This window comes from Camelus ferus, chromosome 10 (genome assembly GCF_009834535.1).
Source record: "Camelus ferus isolate YT-003-E chromosome 10, BCGSAC_Cfer_1.0, whole genome shotgun sequence".
NCBI classification, from domain to species: domain Eukaryota; kingdom Metazoa; phylum Chordata; class Mammalia; order Artiodactyla; family Camelidae; genus Camelus; species Camelus ferus.
The window spans coordinates 5188655-5208637 of record NC_045705.1 but is presented as its reverse complement, the minus strand read 5'-3'; the positions used below and the strand labels follow the sequence as shown (position 1 = coordinate 5208637).

General features: G+C 35.5%; 1 protein-coding gene across 1 annotated transcript in view; it reads left to right on the top strand.

The window, feature by feature from the left end:
• CNTN5 (contactin 5) overlaps nucleotides 1–19983 on the top strand; it is a 550779-nt gene that overhangs the window by 131358 nt on the left and 399438 nt on the right. The window contains 1 exon segment of the mRNA XM_032488283.1: nucleotides 19087–19308. Within this exon segment, the coding sequence (XP_032344174.1) occupies nucleotides 19087–19308 (222 nt within the window).

Here is a 19983-nt window from a genome sequence, read left to right as displayed (position 1 = left end):
GTTCTGATTTAATGAGGGATCTTACAGTTTTAAGAAAAGTTGTGCTTCTATTTCATAGTGCGTCTGATTTTATTATAATATAAAAGTAATACTTTATATTTAGTAAACATCTGTGGTAAAATCTTTGAGTAAAATCGATGCCCTCTGATTGTGGGTTTCATTTGTTGTTTGTTTTTATGGAATAGAGGCGCACACTATGCTATGTTGTTAATACTTGGCTTTAAAAATTCTAACTTCAAGGAAACTGTGCTAAGGACATGGTAAGAAAATATGAGAGAATCTTTGGTGAATAAGATGAATTTAACGTATAGATGACCTTGAATATTAGGCTTAGGAAGGGGAGCCATTGAAAACACATATAGCACCTTAGGAAATTTGAATACATAGTATTTCAGATGTCCATCAAGTCTTAAATTATTAATAGACGCTTAATCAGCCATACTAAGCATCTTTGTATTTTCTCTACTTCTGCAATTTCAAAATCTCGTCTTAGTCAAGGATAAGTGCATCGTCTTAAGAAGACACTTCAGTTTATATCATACTTTTTAACTGTCCAGTAGTACTCAGGGGTAAAATATATTGTAAACTGCCTGAGGACATGGGCCATGTCTTTTCATTGTCCCCAACACAAAGTTTCACGTACATTTAGTGTTCAATGGGTGTATCTTTTTAATGAATATTTGCTTTGAGATGTACTTAGATAATGGAGTAAAAGATTACATGGTGCTTCGTTTTTGAAAATTACTATTATTTCACACATATTTGACTCAATGAACCACTTGTTTGAAGAAGCAATTGTAATATTTGTATATTAATAGAAGCTTTTTAAGATGGATAAATGGTAAATCCTCCCATACCAGGTGAAATATTGAAGTCAGCATCACTTGTAATGAGTATCCTCTTTAACCCCTTCTCATTTTTGGGGTTTTTTTTTATCATTTCTTCTGCCCTGCCTTGTATTATAGTGAATGCACATAACATGTTTATCCTCTCCTGGCCCCATCTGCATGCTCATGCAACCACATTACATTGGAACACTTAACAGAGCTTCTGGCACTTAGCAAATACTAAATAAAATTTCATGTTTTGGTGGAATCAAGATACTTTCAACATCCAAGAATATTACATATTTTAAACAAGGGTTTGAAACTACTAAGTAATTAGGTATTTTTGTGTGCCCTAGGGTCCTATAAAAATCTGATGAAAGCTGTGGACCCTGATAGCTTCATCTCTCTTCAAAAGCATGTATGCATAATATTTGACAGATGATTTGAGGGCATTCAGAATCCCTGAAAGTCACCAATCGATCCAGGTTAAGAACTTTTATATAGTTTATGTCCGAATGCTGAAAAATTTGGAAATAAACTGTATACTAATTGATAGAGAAATACTTATTTAAATAACTTATCACCTTTCTAATTATGGTTTTCTCCTTTCTATAGTGTCATGCTTCTTTTCTATTTAGAGTGTAACTTTCGATACTTCTTTTGGCATAGGTTTAGTATTGCTGAATTCTTTTAGTTTTTGCTTGTCTGTGAAATTCTTTACCTCTCTTTCTATTCTGAAGGATAGCCTTGCTGGATAGAGTATCCTAGGTTGCAGCTTTTTCTCATTCAGAACTTTGAATATATCTTGCCACTCCCTTCTGGTCTGCCGTGTTTGTTGAGAAATCAGCTGAAAGCCTTATGTGGGTTCCTTCATAACTAACTCTTTGTTTTTCTCTTGCTTTCTTTAGAATCATTTCTTTATCTTTAACCTTGATCATCTTAATTTTACTAGGTCTTGGTGTATGTCTATTTGGGTTCTTCTTGTTTGGGACCCTCTGTACTTCCTGTACATGGGTATCTGACTCCTTCTTTAGGTTTGAGAAGTTTTCAGTCATGATTTCTTCAAATACCTGTTCAATCACCTTTGTTCTCCTTCTGGGACCACTATTATGAGAGGTTGGAACACTTTATGTTATTCCATAGTTCCCTTACATTGCTTTCACTGGTTTTTATCTGCTTTTCTGTCTGCTGTTCTGATGGGGTGACTTCTGTTATCCTGTCTTCTAAATCACTTATTCATTCCTCTGCATTGTCTAGTCTGCTTTTGACTACCTTTAACTTGGCTCTTATCTCAGACATTGAGTTTTCTGTTTTTAATTGGCTCCTTTTTTTAATTCCTATTTCCTTTTTAAAGTATTCCCTTTCTCTCTTTCTAGTCTCTCTTAGTTACTTCAGTGCTTTTATCACCCCTGTTCTGAGGTCATAATCTAGTCAAATATCAAGGTCTATTTCATTGATTGTTCTTTCAGGGGACTTCTCTTGTTCTTTTAATTGAGAGTAGTTCCTCTGCTTCTTAATTTTACTTACATCTCTCTGGCAGTGTGGATTATGGAGTATCAGTTGTCTACTGTGGTCTTGAAAGGCTGTTTTACTTTTTATTAAAAAAAAAAAAAAAGAGGATGCATTCCTGTGTAGATTGTGTGCCTCTAATAATTTTGTCGTGAGGTCTGTTTTTAGTCTGGATGGTTGCCACTACTTTCTTCTGTGTGTGTGTTGGCTGTTACCCATTTGATTGTGGGTGTGGTTGGTGGTGTGGTGGTCAGAGCCTGCCCTGGTTGTTGAGTGGGGCCTCCTTTTTGTTCTGTGGTTGTCACAGCCCTGACAGGGTCCGATTCTGTTCCCCTTATGTTGGAATGGAGGCCTCCAGACCCATTTCTGAGCTGTGGTGTGTGGTAGGCAGGGTTGGAGCTCTAAAGTACTTTTTGTTGACTCTGCCCTTGTCCTTGCTTGAGCCGTGGGAATATCAGTTCGCTGCTCTGGTCTCCTCCAGATTCTCTGCCCTCAAAGCTGCTAGTGCAGTTCCACTCACTTCTGGGTTGCACACCTGAATTGTGACACACTCTTGGGTCAGCGCTGTCCCCAAATGCTGCTTCTGCAGTCGCCCTCGCTGTGCGAATTCCACTTATTGGTCTTAGAGGCCTGTGCTGGCAGGGCCCCAGCCCTGCAGTGATTGTGTGGTTGAGCTACAGGGTCAGCGCTGTCCCCAGTGCCATGTCTGTGCATAGTAGGTGGACTCGCAGAAAATGTCTGCACTGAATCTGGGGGACACCAGAGCCCTCGCCCCCGCTGCATGCCGGAATTCTGCTTCTTGCTCATTTGTCTCAGTGGCGCAGGTCCTCAAAGGCACACACATAGCAAATGGCCTCCTCTGCCTGCGGCTATAAACAAATCTCAGTCCAGCCTATGAAGTTGTGGGTCACCCAGGTATCAATTCAGATTTCAACCCCACCTCCGCCTGGGAGCTGCACACCAGCATATGGTGCTGCAGGCCTGTGGAGACAAAGGCTAAGTCCCAGCCATGTTGCACCCCTCCTCTCACACACAGCAGCAGTGTTGCTTTCTTTTTATTTTCTATTTTTGTTATGAGGGGACCAGGCTATTCTGTTCTGTGTACACTCCCACTCCCAGCCGCAGCGCACAGCACACTGCAGTCCCCTGAGGCTGCCTCTGTGCAGTTGGCCCCAGCCCTCTGTCCAGCTAGGACAGCCAGTCCCAGCCCACCCCAGCTGGCTGGCTTTTAGGGCTGGGGGTCACAGGACCCTTTGTGCCCATTTCTCTTAGTTCTGTCGGCCTAGGGCTGCTGTGCACAGATCCGAGCCTCGGAGGTCCCCCCTCTGTCCCCCGCTGACCCCTCCGTTGGAGAGGGGTAGTCCCAGCTAGTCCCAGCTAAGAGCTAGTCCTCCTTTGCCGCTCCCTCCCCATGGGACAGGGCCTACACTAGTTTCCTTTTTCTCCTTTTTTTTTTCTCTCCTACAAGATTTGTGACGAATTTTGTCTTTTGCAGAAGGTGATGTTCTGTCAAATTTCAGCAGGTGTTCTGAGTGAATGGGTGGGTCCGTGGACGTCTCTCCTGGTGTATTTGTGGGAGACGGTGAGCTGAGAGCATCCTTCTACTCTGTCATTTTGGCTGCTCCCTCCCATAAATATTTTAAGTGTTGTGGAATGGTAGTAGTTTTTCATTTACTTCTAAAAAATCAATATTAATATTGATTTTAAGATGATCATTGAAATCAAGGAAGAAATGAACGAGGTAAGAAGAATGAGGCATAGAGTAAAAATGTGCATAAATACATCTTTAAAAAAGGGGAAAATGTGTTTCATTGAATAAAACAATCAGTTTGTTTATTCCTTTACAGATACAGTGACCATGAATTTAGGATCAGTTCAAGATTCCATAAATTACATTATTATATTTATTTTCCACTTTAACAATGTTTTTATTTCATCATATGAGATAAATTTTTATAAAAATTTCACTTTTGAGTTAAATGTTAAACTTGGATTTTTAGCAGTGAGATTATATTTGAGTTATGACCTCAGGCTTTAGTTCCAAACAGAAAGTAGTTTCTACCAGGAAGAAAAAAAATGACCAAGGAATGATTCAATATTACATTGTGTCATAAAGTTGACCATTCTAATCAAGGAATTGTAATTGCTAATAAGCTTAATGAAATGTAGAACAGAAATGTTTTACACTTAGCAATTCCATTTTCTTTTAGAGAAGGAAAATATGTTACCATGTATAAGAATCAAGATGATGCAGATAAACATGATTTGTCTTCACTAACTTTGACCAGAGCCAGTAGAAAAACAAATCAAATAAGATATGCAGATATACCTATAATTAAGCATTTGATACATAACCCAAATTTTCACTCATGATCTCGTCCTATATAACTTAAATCCCTAAAGAACTTATCTCCAACCTTTGCCAGAATATGGAGCTAACTGAGCACATGCAACTCTGATTAGTTTAATGTATCTTCTTTCCTCATAATACCATTATAATGATGGTGTCTGAATTATACAGCCTTTACTGAAATCTTAACGTAACTTGGTTAAACTCCCTCTGTGTTTTAGGCTCATCTCACTTCCATGGTTAAAAGAATGCAAAACGTCCGATAACTGTGCCTTGATTTATCTGCTAGATCTCTCTTCCACTTCTTATGCTCTGTCTCTTTCTGTGTCTCCCTGATGCGGAAAGTTTGTACAGTTTCCCCTGAATCAACTTGTTTTCAGTTCTCTTAACCTCGCTATCTTTCACTCTGAATTTCTCCTTTAAGGAATACTGTCTGCTCACTAAGTTTTACTGCTTTTTATTATTGTAAATAAAGCTGCTCTTTAACAATGTGTAGCCATAAACTCATAAGACTATAGAGGCCACTTCAAAAATAGGAGCTTAAAAACTGTTTTTGGTAGTAAAAGCCAGTATCCATAATAGAAGTGAGTACTTTAAAGGACAGGACTTGTTTGGATATATAAATTCTTATACAGCTGCAGGACTCTCTCTTTAATTAATTGTAGAACTCACGAGCAAATTATCTTTTTATACTATTTTTTTTTTTTGTAATGAGCTATTATAAGAAATCAAACATTCTTTTGGCTTTTAGGTTTCTGTTCTATTCAACAATACTTTTTTGGAACTGACCATGTACAAAGAACTGTGTTGGGCCCTGTGAGGGGGTTAATTCAACTTTTTACATGATTGCAGCAGATGAGAACTCTTACTATTTATGCAGATTCTGCTAAGGGCTCCCGTGAGAAAATGCATATAATAATTATCACTAGGCAATGTAGTTGTTAAAAATTTTATTCAACCACCTCTTTGCCAGATTAAATTTCTCCTCAATAAAAGTAGAAAATAATTCAATTATATCACGTGCATGTTTTTAATCTTTTAGTTCTCAAAAACCTATTTGAGATATTAAGGGAGCTCAATTTCAGATTTCATCAGCAGAGATCTTTGAGTAGTATATATTAGATGACTTTCTGACCAAAATTTTCAATTAAAAGGCCCCCAAAATGTAGTGGTTTAATGTTTTCTTTTTAAACTTTTTCTTTAATATTATTATATAAAATCTAACACCACCACCCCCAAAACAGTGCTAATTAAGCTGAAATTTTTCTGGCCTAAGAAAGCAAAAATAATGATAAGAAACAGTTCCACATACATTGAAGAGTTAGGAGATACATATTGCACTGACTTTAATTTCAAGTTGTTGTCGTAGTAGTATATTTAGTAATAAACTAAAAATAAAGATGATAAAAATCTATGATCAATAAAAAGAATGATCATGATACAATTTGTAAACTTCCTTTTTTGTATATTTATTAATAAAATAAAAATAAATAAAGATGATAAAAATCTATGATCAATAAAAAGAATGATCATGATACAATTTGTAAACTTCCTTTTTTGTATCAGATGATAGACTTGATAATGCATACGTAGTATCACAATCTTCAGGACAACCATTGTGAAGTAATTGATATTATCCTGATTTCACAGAGAGTGAAACTATTTTGCTGCTCTTCAAAAACACATTCTAAAATTATACCTAACGTATCAATTATCCCAATTCTGTGGGTTCACCTAAACATTAATATTACATTGGCATGTATTTTTAAGGTAAAAAAATCTTAGCATACACTTCGATGTTGTCATAGATTTAATTTCATATTTATAATCTCATAACTACATGCAAAGTATAGTTTCAGAAGAACAAGTATCTTTACATCAACTCTAAATGTTTATTTAATATAGATACAATCTCAATGTAGGAGTATTAAAATATTTTATAAGCATATAATAAAAAATAAATGCATATATTAAATGTTTTATTCCATCTTTGAATCGGAATTATGTTTTAAAAACTAAAATAAAATGCTTTATGAACCTTTAGTTCTATAAATAACAGTGACTAGTTATATATAAATGGAATATTCCCCAAATTACACCTTAATAAAATATTCAGTGCTTCATGATTAACACATAACAGCATTTAGGGAACTGGCAAGTACAAAGGCTGAAAAAGAAACATGACCTAATTCATTTGAGAAACTGTAGGTAATTTGTTAGTGATTGGGTAAAATTTGAGAAAAGGAAGACAGGAAAGAGAAGATATGAATTTGGACATATAGGTAAGAAGGGCCTTGTCTCTCAGACGAAAAAGAGGCGTTGCCTTTAAGGTTTAAAAGTAGGCTTTGCCTTGGGCAGGCGTGTACCATGATCAGACTTCTATGTTAGAGATACTACTTTTGTGGAATTGTGGAGCTGGAAGGATCTGGGGGAAATTTAGGAGAAAAGAGTCCACTAAAACGGTGCTTATGGGTAGGGAGAATGTAGAACTTGGAAAGTATGGAGATTAAGTTAAAGTTGCAAATATCTGTGGAACACCCAGGAGGAGAACTCCCCCATGCAATTAGATACAAAGATCTGAAGGCTAGAGGAGCGATCTGAGCTGTTTTTACAGAAAACCGAAACAGTTGAGCCCATATGTGTGAATCCCTTATTTGTAAAGAGAACAACAAGCCAGAGCTATTGTTTGGCATCAGGAAGGCAAACTAACTTGTTAATTTAATGAATTTTCACTTTTCAGCTAGTTGTTTTGGCGGCTTGTAGACACAGCCTTGCAATCACTGCTCGTTAGGGTATTGGAACTATAGCTCCCTGCTTCCCAGGGAAGCTGTGTGATTTCATAAACCATGGTAACTGAAGAATGAACACTTTCAATATGATATAATTAAACATTATGGGAAAGAACGGATTAGGGTTTTTTGTGACATTTGGCTAAACATGCTAGCTAGCAAAAATACACAAATGAAGGTCACATTTGCAATTATTATAAGTGTCTACATTTTAATTAGGTAGCTGATAAATGTCACTGAGCCTTAGCCACTGACCAACTGTCATTTAAAAAAAGAGAGAGAGAGAAAGAAAAATGTCACCCCAAACGTCAGAATTTTTTGCATTGTCATGAAATTAAAACTTGTAGCCATAACTGTGTTCAGCACTAATGTGTTAAATGGGCTTAGTGACAATCTCAAATAAAATTTAAAGAAGAAATATTTTGATGGCATGTAAGGTACCACTAATAATATGAAGTTTTAAAACATTATTTTGTAAAGCAGGTTTGCCTTTACTATAAAACCACATGGGGCCACACAAGTCTTGAAAGGTTCTTCTTAGTGCAATTTAAATAGCTTTTTTTTTGCCAGGGGATTTGCTCTAATTTTTTTTTTTTTTTTTTTTTTTTTTAGTTAATTTGGATGAAATAGTCACTGACTTTCTCCATCCCATGACGAATCAACCCTTTTAATCTCAGGCAATTTTGTACCTGACATAAGAATAAAAGAAATAAAATAATATATAATTGATGTCACCTTTTAGATATTCTAAAAATATTTTGAACTTTACAATAGTACTTAAAGTTCTTTGTCCCTTTTTTCTGAAGAAAAAATAGTAAGTAAAATTTGCATCATCTTATGCTAATATGAAATTCCTTTTAAATTAGCATTTGAAAATGACACAGAGAAAATTAGATATATGTGTTGCTTTTAGGGTCAAGCTCATATTTCTAAATCTAGATTCTCAAAATGGTCACAAGTAAATTCAAAAGGCAAAAGCAAGGAGAACTGTAAAGAAAATGATCAATAAATTCACCTACATAAAAATGTCAATTGATTTCTATAGCACACTCTTGTCAAATTAATATGAACACTACAGCAGATGGAATCATGGTGATCATAGTATACAGAACACTTTTAAGAATCAAAAAAAAAAAAAGAAAGAAATCACAACTCAATAGGAAAAAAAGGGAAACTATTTTATGTATCATTCAATGAGGAAATATGTACATATCAAAAATGAAGTGTATGACCAATAATCAAAATGCAAATTCAGGAAATGGTGGAACAGAATTTTCCACTATCATTTTTAAAAGGATAATTAATGTTGCAATTGTCTAATAAAATTGAATAAAAGTATAATGAAATGCTAAAAATTATTGCTGTCTCATGATGCTAGCAGGAGTATAATTAAATCAAAACACCTAGAAAAAAATCCTAACTAGAACTATTTTCATATTCAGAAATTCCACTTCTATGATATTCTTTTAAGGAAATGATTTAGTCACACAAAGATTTATGTACAAAGATATTCCTGCAGCATTATACAGATATCCCCTGCTTTGAGAAAGTTCGCTTTATACCACTTTACTTTTACAAAAGACCCACATTAGTACTTGTTTTCACTAACAGAAGAAAAATCCAAAGAAGGTTTTCACTTTTGCAAAAAATGGCAGAAGGGAAAAATAGTGTTCCACATTTATTTGCAGTGAGCCTAGCTGTTATAGAGGCAGAGTAGCACCCAGAACATCGAGAGTGGCACCGCCAAGCTCCTTCCCTGAGAACTGCGCTCAGCATCGCGGCATCAGGCCGCTGTAACTTTGAACTGTGTCTATGAGCATCTGTGCTGTATCTCAGTTTGTTTTATGTATCCGTTAGCAAGATGTGTCCTAAGGTAACTGCTTCTTCACGCTATACCATTTCAGCTTATGAAAGGTCTCAGAGGAATGCTCTACTTCCCAATAGCAGAGAAAACCTGTAAATGACAGATAAATTAATCCAATCATGGGGACGTAGTTAATAAATGAAAGCAAAACACATCATTGGAATGTTTTGTAAGCAATAAAATGCTTTTGAAGAGCATTTGTAACAGGATTAAAAAATCATAATATTAAATAAAAAATAGATGTGTCTATAAACTGATCCCAGTTTCCTTCAAACAAAACAAAAAATATGTGTGTGTCTCTGTTGGCATATCTATCTATAACTCAAATGAGAAAACATCAGTTTGTTTTTGCACAAGGTATTTTGATTCTCCAGTGAGCATATGTTACTTTTATAATCAGAAAGCTTAAAATTAGATTTCATGAGAAACTTAAGTTACCACTTCTCCTTTGAATCTGTACCCCATAACTTATTCCATAAGGAAAGTGATTAAGAGAAGAACCCCTCTGACCCTGAAGGCAATACCAGAAGAATAAATGGTGTTGCGAAACCAAAAGGAATGAACACAGGTTTAAAAGGTACCAGGTGCCTATTCCTTGGAAATTTAATTCAAATGTAAGTAAGACTTTGGAGTTGGAAATGAATAGAGTTTGTGATATGTAAGTACCTGAGAAATAGCAGTTCCACAGCTGGGAGTTGCTTTCTGGAAATAGAGTTTGTTAGATATTGTGTAAGTGCCACAGATGAGGCAGATGTGGAGACACTGAAAGGTGAGGGTGACATTCTGAATCTAGCTGCAATGTTTTAGCTGGCTCGATGTCTTTATCATTATTTAACTCAGTAACTGGACCAAATGAGCTGTCAGTAGGCTAGAATACCACAACCACAGCAGATGAGTGAACTTAAGTGATTCTTCTGTTAAATGAAAATTCACATAACTTTGCTAAAATGTCATTGAGAAATTATCTTTTGAGCTCTTCTTTGAAGAAATTGCTGTTAGTTGTACAGTTTCCAGATATTCCAGTATGTGCCTCACTAGCGTATGGTTATTGGGGTCAAAGCTGTGGGACTGCCCTTGAAGAAACATTGCCTTATAATGAGGTCATCTGGGGACTTCAAAAACTAACTCCCCTTGAAGTGATGTCCAGAAGTTTTTTCATGCATTAAGTAGTAAAATTAAAGTCATGAACAAAGTTCCAAAATGCTTATTTTCCATTTGTGAGGTATGCTCAAACATCAGTTCAAGTTCCATGTCTAATGCCAAGCCCATTTTGATTGGTATCAGCTGGGTCTTCCTAAGGTGTTCCCACGCAAGCTACATTGAACAGTAATTCTATTATGCACCCATTTCACTCTTCTTTTTTTTTTTAACATTTTTTTATTAAGTTATAATAATTTTACAATGTTGTGTCAAATTCCAGTGTAGAGCACAATTTTTCAGTTATACATGAACATATATATATATTCATTGTCACGTTTTTTTCTCTGTGAGCTACCATAAGATCTTGTATATATTTCCCTGTGCTATACAGTATAATCTTGTTTATCTATTCTACATTTTGAAATCCCAGTCTATCCCTTTCCACTCCCCTCACTCTCCTTTTTAATATTGTGGTTTGTGGCTTGGACATCACAATGAAACTGTGATCACTGGAAAGGCAGTAAGGAACAGCTAAAGAAGACAAACATGGGGATGTCTTTAATGGTAAAATACAAGGAAATTGATTTGCTCAGAGCAGTTGCACAAAGTAGGGGCTGGTCCAGTGGGATGTTTCCTTGGACCCTACCATCTTCCTTAGAGAGACACATATCTACCCAAGATAGTGCCTGTGTGGTATGAGGATTCCTGGCCTGAGAGAAACTTTTATTTTCTTAATGAGGGAGGGTGACATTGTGCCCTTTTATTGCTATATGGCTTCTAGCCTTTGCAAGCATAAAAATCACTTCCCACACATCCCCTAAACCCTGTAACAACTTGTACTCAAAAACTGTGGCTGTGCTTTTTATCTGAGTGGCTACCAGTGTCAGACTAGTTTTATTCAAATTATAAACTGGTTTCCCTGAAGTTTGCATTATTCTTCTCTTAGTTTGTAAGAACTCTCTGAAGGCAAAGATTACGTTTTCTTGCTGTTTTGTATTTCCATAGTTACATTTCAATTTGAGATACAGAATAAATGCTAAATCACACATTGCGTTATGTGTGCCTGTGTAGCCTTACAATTCAAGATTATTCTCAGCGCTCTAAAATCCCACTCATGTAATTGGCCATCTTGAATTGCATCACTAAATCTACAATAGACTGAGTGTACTCATATCTTAAAGATTCTAGGATTTAAACCGCATCATAAGAAATACTGGACATAATGAAGCATACATGTTTATTTTTATATCACTGCATATAAAGACATAAGATTCACACAGAATATTTTTGTAAAACTGGGAAGGGAAGACATTTTGTTTAACTGTTTTTAAAGTGTAGTCTTTACTGCTAACTAATTTCAGCTTTATTTGATTTGTTATTAAATACTATCTGATCTGTCTTAAATACCCAGAGAATAGGAAGGAAAAGCTAATGTAATCATTACAGAGTTAAAAGTTTACCGAAACCTTTACCCAAAACAAAAGCGAATTCTTTAATCACTAAATTAATCTGGTTGTATTTCATAACTATCTCTCTTACTAATTTGCTCAGTGATCAGAAAAGAGTATTCGTATTATGAAAGAAATGTCAACTTAATGCAATCACACATTATGCTTCTGGTAATTTAAAGACATATCATCTAAATACTATAGTTTTACAAACTTAACAATAGTGAGAAAAATATACAAAACAAAAAGACTGTAAGAAGCTTTTTTTTTTTTTCCAAAAAAGGCATATATTATACCTAGATTAAGGTATAATAACTTTCATGGTCTATCTGTGCTTAAAATTGAGCATTAAAATGTAGAAAACAAGATCAAGTTCTCCGAATCTTAAATTATGATTTCAAATAAAGCCTAGTGTACCTAAAAAAGAGTAGTAGAAATAATTTAGAGCTGTGTTTCTTTTTACCCTGTAAGTATGTCTATTTTTAAGTCTTTTGTAAAAAGCACTAGAAATGCAGTTCTGTTAAAATTGTTCCTTGTATCCAAGAACTACAGTTTAGATGCCTAACTTGATGCTTTAAAAATGGTAAATTTCATCCTTTGTACAGCCTTTCTTGCTCCTGCAGCTAAAACATTATAAAGTTTACACATAACACATTTCTTGAAGAAAGTGCTGAACTGAGACATAGAATACCTCCGACTCGAGCTCTTTGAAACTCTCCTCTGCCATCGATGCAGACAACCAAATGGAAATGATGCACCTTATTTATAAATTATTAACCATTTCTAAATATGCTTCACACGACTGGCTTCACTGAGGTGTTACATCCATCCTTGCAAGCTTCATAAAACAGTAGCAGGCTAAAGCTGCACAGTTAACATTAATTCTCATCAAAGAGAGGACAGCCTTAGCAATTACCCTGAAAAAGGTCAGATATCAAATTTCTTAATGCTGACTTTGATGCCAAATTGAGTCACACTGCGGGTTTGGATATTGTATGACTTCTACTTTTTCTGTACACTGTGTCATCAATATTCGGTGCCACTCTTTGCTCTTCTGACTTATGAGCCAGTGATTAAGCATTAATATTCCTCAGGGCATGACATATCAGCTGGTGCTATAGTTTATTTATTTTTTTTATATAGAAGCTCAAATGAATATTTAAAATCAAACTAGAACTATAGGCTATAAATGAATTTGTATCAAGACCTGTCATTTCATAAATTTTTGGTATTGCTTACTCTTCTTTAGATGTAATAATTAAGAGCACTGTATGGATAATTGACAGAAAAGATTTAAATACAGACTCCAATAGTGATGTTCTAGTTTTGTTATTAATGTTTTAAGGGCTTTAAGTTCCTCATGCACATGTTTTTCACACTTAGGAACAAAGATAGAATTCTGAAGTTTGCTTGATACTAGAAAATGCAGCAAATTTTAAATATACTAAAGGGTTAAATATTTTTAAATGTATCCTTTATTGTATCGACATTTTTATCTTTATTTATTCACAAATATTATCATAAGAACTTCTGGTCCTTCTATCATTTCTTGAATATTATTTATATTCAATAACAATGCTATACTCATAAAGTGACCTTTTAAGTAATGAAAAACAATGCTATTAATTCCAAGACTGAAGTGGTGGCAATGTCATTCTGACTTAATAGACTACAATTTTATTAAATAATATAAGTTCAGCTGTCCCAGGTCATTTGATTAGGAAATATTTAATGAAGGCATTAATATTTACTCCTACCCAACCTCCAGCTGGAATTTCATGGTGTGAGAGCACCAGGTTAATTGAGTTTTATCTCAAAATCTCTAGACCACTTTAGAAATAACTGTAATTCACATTCCCTAAGGTCTGATGTATGAGAAGTGGGAACATAGAAGAAGAAATGATTAACACATAACTAGATTTTACTGACATCTTCAGTGTAGATATTCATTTAAAGTTTGAGCAACTAATGAGGATTTCTCTGGCAAGAAATTATGAGTCACTTTTCCTTCCAAACCCTGGACAGGAATATGGATAAAAGATGGATAGGTCTTTCTTTGTCCAGTAGAAACACAAGAATACATAGGCATTGAGTTTTCTGTAGATCTATGCTTTCCATCAGTGGCCAGAGTTTTTTCTTAGAAACTTACTTGTGGAAATACACCTGTCAGGATAACAGAAGTCTAACTTCCCCTTCCACCTTCTGCTTTTTTAATTCCTCAGAGTAAAATGAGTATTGAAATTTGATATTTATATTTTCATCTTGTAACCCGATCAAACCTGGAAGGAGTAAGTCCAATATTCAATTCTGTCCACCAGATGGGAATGTAGATTGGAGCAGTCACTATGAAACATTAAATTGAAACGATATATGCGCCCTTATGTTTACTGCAGCATTATTTACAATAGCTGAGATATGGAAGTAACCTAAGTGCCCATCAATAGATGAATGGATAAAGAAGATATGATATATATATATATATATATATATATATATATATATATATATATATATATATATGACTATTACCCAGCTGTAAAAAAGAACGAAATCTGCCATATGTCACAACATGAATGGACCTAGAGGGTGTCAAGCTAAGTGAAATAAGTCCGACAGAGAAAGACAGATACTGTATGATTTCACTTATATATGGAATCTAAAAAACAAACAAACGAAATAAGAGCAAACACAACCGAATAAGAACAGACAAAGAAAAATTAACAAGGGAAATGAAGGTAGCCAGTTAAATAGGAAAAACATGAGATTGTAGTCCTGGGATCACATGAAGAAAACGTTTAAAGAACAAAGGAACAGTTAGTCAGCTAATAAGTCTAGTAGAGTGATAACTGACCTTTAGATTTAGCAGTGACTTGGTCATTGTTAACTTTGAAGAGAGTCATTGTGGCGGAGTGGTTTAGGCAAGGCTGCTTAGAATAGGCTCACAGGAGAATGGGAGGAGAGGAATTGAACACAATGACCATCCAGGGCTCTTTTCAAGAAGTCTTGCTGTAAAGGAAAATAGGTAGAAGGAAATGGCAAGGTCAAAGGGGCTGTTTTTCAGGTTAGAGGAATTTCTGTGGAGGTATGGAAGTGATCTCACAGGGAGACGATGTTGAAGGGGAGACAAAGGATTTTCTAGAACAATATCCTTCAGCAGTTAAGATGGGATGGAACAGAATTCAGTGCATACAAGTGGCCTTTAATAGATGCACAGACAGTTCATTCATAGCATATTATTGAACACGAGGCAGAGTATATGAGAGTACATACAGGTGGCAGGAGCATGTGAGGGACCCTTTCTTCTGATTGCTTCTGCTTTCACAATGAAATAGGGAGCACCATCATCAGAAAGTCCAAGAAGGTGTGGAGCTGGAGGACAGAGGGTAAGATGTAAATATAAAAGCCCTATGATTGAAGCACCATTTTTCCATTTATTTAATATGTCTATTTTTTAGAGCTGAGGATCCCCAGAACTGGGATTGCAGAGTAAGAAAATTAGAGTGTCCGAAAGAAAAAAAAAAGGGGCTGGGACACTAGAAGGGCATCAGGTAGAAGAATTAAAAATGCCCCTGAAAGGAGATGTCACTGAATTAATAGTTGCACTCAGGCCAGAAGATGAATGGAGTCCACAGGCTCAGGCCAAGGTCCCTTTATGTCTGATGCAACGGAAGTGGCAGCACAGGGGCTCCAGGCTTGACCCCGTGACTCTGACTCCACCGCACATTCACCATGCATTGTACGCGGAGCAACAGGACAGCTGTGGTACTGCTGGGCCTCTCCTCTGCAGGCGCAGCTTCTCCCCACTCGTCTTTGACACTGTCAGCTGCTTCCTCATCTGTTTTGAAAGACTCTTCCCTCCCCTTCAGTGACATCCCACTTTTCTGCGTTTCCTCTTTCTTTTCCAGGTTCCAGTACCTTCCCTTTTGTTTGAAATGCTGGCGCTCCTCAGATTTCCATTTGTAACACTCTATATCTCATTTTACCTGTTTCCTTGGCAAACTCATCAATTCTCATAGTTTTTATAACCACCTCCTTGGCTACCATTGAATAATCTCTCTTGGGCCCTTATGTTTAAAGAAACTGATAATCCGCGTGAATGCCCTGGAAGCACCCCTAGCTCTCTGCCTGCCCCAAACTGAGTTATGGAGCTTTCTCCTAGAGCACATGCCTTTTCCTGCATTCACATTCCAATGCCAGCAGCACAGACCATCCCCAGTCTCTTACTTTCCCTTCTTTGCCTCCATTTCAATCAGTCAACAATTTTATTGATTTTATTCCCATATAGATGGTCACCTCCTCACTCCTGACCACTCTTTGTCTTTATTACAGCTTTAGACTCTTCAGTAGTCTTTTTTCCTTTTGTTTTGGTCCAAATGGCACTTCAGCCAGTGTGATCGTTCTGAAACTTACATGGCTGTCATTTCAAAGTCATACCATTTAGCATGACATGTTGAGCGTTTCGCCAGTGGTCCCTTGATTGCTTATCCAGCCTCACCTCTTCTCTCACCTGTCTCCCTCACTCTGAGCTCCAGACTGTTTCCATCTACCAAGTATGACATGCCGCCTTTCCTTTCCAAGTCTTCATATACTTTCTTCTCTTTGTCTGGAATATCTTCCTTTCCTGCACAGTTTTGCTGAGTTAATCACTAATGGGCTTTTAGGACTCAGATTAGATAGAATTTCATCTGGAAAATCATTTTCTGATGGCCCTAAGCTGAATGAGAGGATTCTCCAGCAGTGGAAGGGAGCCCATAGGCCTTCAAATTTACTTTTCTGTCACACTGAATTAAAGTTGCACACATAGTGATCTTTCTTCTCCACTAGGTCATAAACTCCTTGTAGGCTGATGCAATACAGTTTTACCTTAGAATCCACAGGGGAATGGTTCCAGGACCCCCTGTGGATACCAAGATCCAAGAATGCTCAAGTCGTTTATATAAAACAGCTTAGTGTCTGCATGTAATCAACACACATTATCCTAAATACTTTAAATCATCTCTAGACTTGTAATACTGAATACAATGTAAATGCTGTGTAAATAGTTGCTATGTAACTAGTTGCTGGCATGCAATAAATTCAGGTTTTGCTTTCTGGAAATTTTTTCCCAAATATTTCTGATTTGTGGTTGGTTGATCTGCAGATGCAAAACCTGCAGATATGGGGGGCTGACTATATCCCTAGCATTTATCCCTTACTATGTTCTCATTACATGCTTTTTGAATACATGAGTGAATGAATAAATTGTCAGATTTCTAGTAATAGCTTTGGATTCACTTTAATTGATGAAAAAATCATATCCACTGCAACAGAAGCAGCTGATTACATAACAAATGAAGTCCTGTTGTGAAGCATGCAGCCAAATTAGGATTTGGCTCATCTCTATTTACATGGCGTGCCATAAACCAATTTTTGTACCACTTGGACTGTATGTATTTTGTTTAAATATATATATGTATGTATGTTTTATAAGCATGATGATGATCCTGGCTTTTTTGAGCCTCATTATGACCCTCCCAGTTTTCCATTAATTACCCTTCTCTAGCTTTAAGAACTATAAACCACATTCTCATTCTCCATTTTAATTTTTAACACTAGCAGGGAACAGTTCTTTTTTTTTTTTTTTTTTCTTTTTATATATGAGCAAGGCAGGCAGCTAAAACACAGAGCAACAGACTGCACTGAGAAATGAATAGGTTTAGAAACTACAATTACAAACTACCTTAAAGGAAAACACATTCTCTTTTCATTACCACACACCTCTAGGTGTCAAAACTTGCATTTAATTTCAGGTTTTAAGGGAGATTTTATGTCTACCCATAATCTGTTCTCATATACTTTGCCCAAGAGAGCTTAGCTATTTTCAGCTAAAATTGATCCACCTTTACCAGACTTGTGGTTGAACACAAAAATGAAAGGACATGAATCTCTTAACAGCCCCTGATGGGCTTAGACTACACATATCATGCTCATTTTAAAGGTGGAGTACATCTAAAAATATGCCTTTTTGAGTTTCAGAGAAATTACATTTACAATTTCACAAAACAGAAAATGTTCAATTTAATTTGATGCTTAACACCTGAAGTATTATTTTCAAATCACAGAAATGCTTCATGTATTCCAAAATACCTCTGTGACACAGGATAATGATTCTAAATAATCTTAATTGTGAGGAAACTTACTCACAAATATAAATTATTTTTATCCAATATTGAATTAACATCCATTAAGTTGATTTCGAATCAAATACCATGAACAAAAATATCTGACTCCTAAAAGTATTTCCAAGTTCAATAAGTTGTCAAATTCAGTTGACATTGGACATAGGAAAAATTCAAATTCCTAATTGGTTTTTAGAATTTATCATAATTAGTTTGTATTTTTCAACATTTAATCTATATGCCAAACTGACTTCCCTGTGGTTATAAAGGACTTTGTACAATCTGCTTTAGACACTGTGCGTATCTTTTCTAATAAAAGATCTTGGGAATTAAAATAAAATATGGGCAATATATTTCTGAATAATCAATAAAAGTAGGAATTTTCAAAATACTATTTCTACTTGATAATGTAATTATATAAATTATATGTATAAAAGGTACAAATCAAATTCATCCAGTTGTTTTTTTAATATTCCATAGTGAATTTGATCCTACTACATGATAAAATTTAAGTGATGGAGATCCAATCTATATTTGTAGAGTGTAATTGATAATGCTGTTTTCCCCTTTTTCTTATTTTTAAATAATAAAGAAGGAACTGATTTAAAGTATGTAAATGGATATTTTAATATCAAGGCAAGCAAAAAAGTTAATTCCTATATATTCCTTACAAAGAAAAGAATTAAAAGTTGAGTAGATTCCTTTTTTGCTTCCCTCCTTCCTTTTTCCTTTTTTCCTTCTCCTTTTCTGTTCTCTCCTCCTTCATGCCTTTTTTTCTTTCTTTCTTGCAGAACTCCAACTTTATAACTAGTAGAATTTTCAGAAAATATTTTAAAATATATATATAGAATATTATTTTTTTCCACTCCCACTGTCATTTTCACTTGGTTTCATCTCCAAAGGAGATTTTCAACAATGTCTTCAGAAGAAAAATTTCCATTAAAAGTGAGTCTCCTCAGAACTCACCTTATATATATATATATAATTTTTTTTTTTTACAGAATATTCTGGAGCTCTTCCTGGTCTCTCTACTCCATATGCTGCTTTGCTAAGAATTAAGAAAAGTTCATTGTCATCCCTCTACGGTTCAAAGACTAGACCACGACACAGCAGTCCTTCATTAGGAACACTGAGTGTTTCTTCACCGAGCTGGAGAGGGGCAGCTCAACATTATTATTCCCCCATCAACCTTTATCATTCCTCAGATGCCTTCAAACAAGATGGTAAGTATTAAAGGAAAATTGTACCTATTGGAGTTAAACAGGTAAGGAAGACTTTATTCAAGACCATTGCAATAGGAGTTAAGCTTATTGCAATCAAGGAAAGAGGTTAGACTCATGCCTCTGAAATAGAAAGTGGATTTTAGGATTTGGAAATGTGGAGAATATTAAGGAAGAGTTAGGCCATCTGTATTTACTAATTGGTGCTTACTGAAGTTAGGATCTTACCATTCTACAGAGACTGGGAAATAGGGACCCTCTCTTTCTTGATGATTACATTTCAAAAAAAAAAAAAAAGACACCCATGTTTTTGAAAAAGATATTCTTGAGTTTTAAAACTGGCAAGAGACTGGGTGAAGATTAATGTCTCACAGATGCAAAGAAGGAATTTATAACTGCAGGCTTTCTAAAGTAAATACTCTAAGAAAATGTGGGGTAGGGACCATAGTCAAGAGGAAACGTGTCAAAAGTTTAGTGAACCTGAGAAAAATGTTAAGGCCATCTTGATCATAAGTTAGTCTTATGTTGCACACATCTTTAAAAAATTTTTTAAGGATTTAATTGTACCTGATTACAATTCTGATTTATGATTAAGACTAAATTCATACATCAGAAGAAAAAATATAAAATTTCTGAAGGATAATTTAACAATGAGTTTCAAGAGCCTCAAAATTGTCA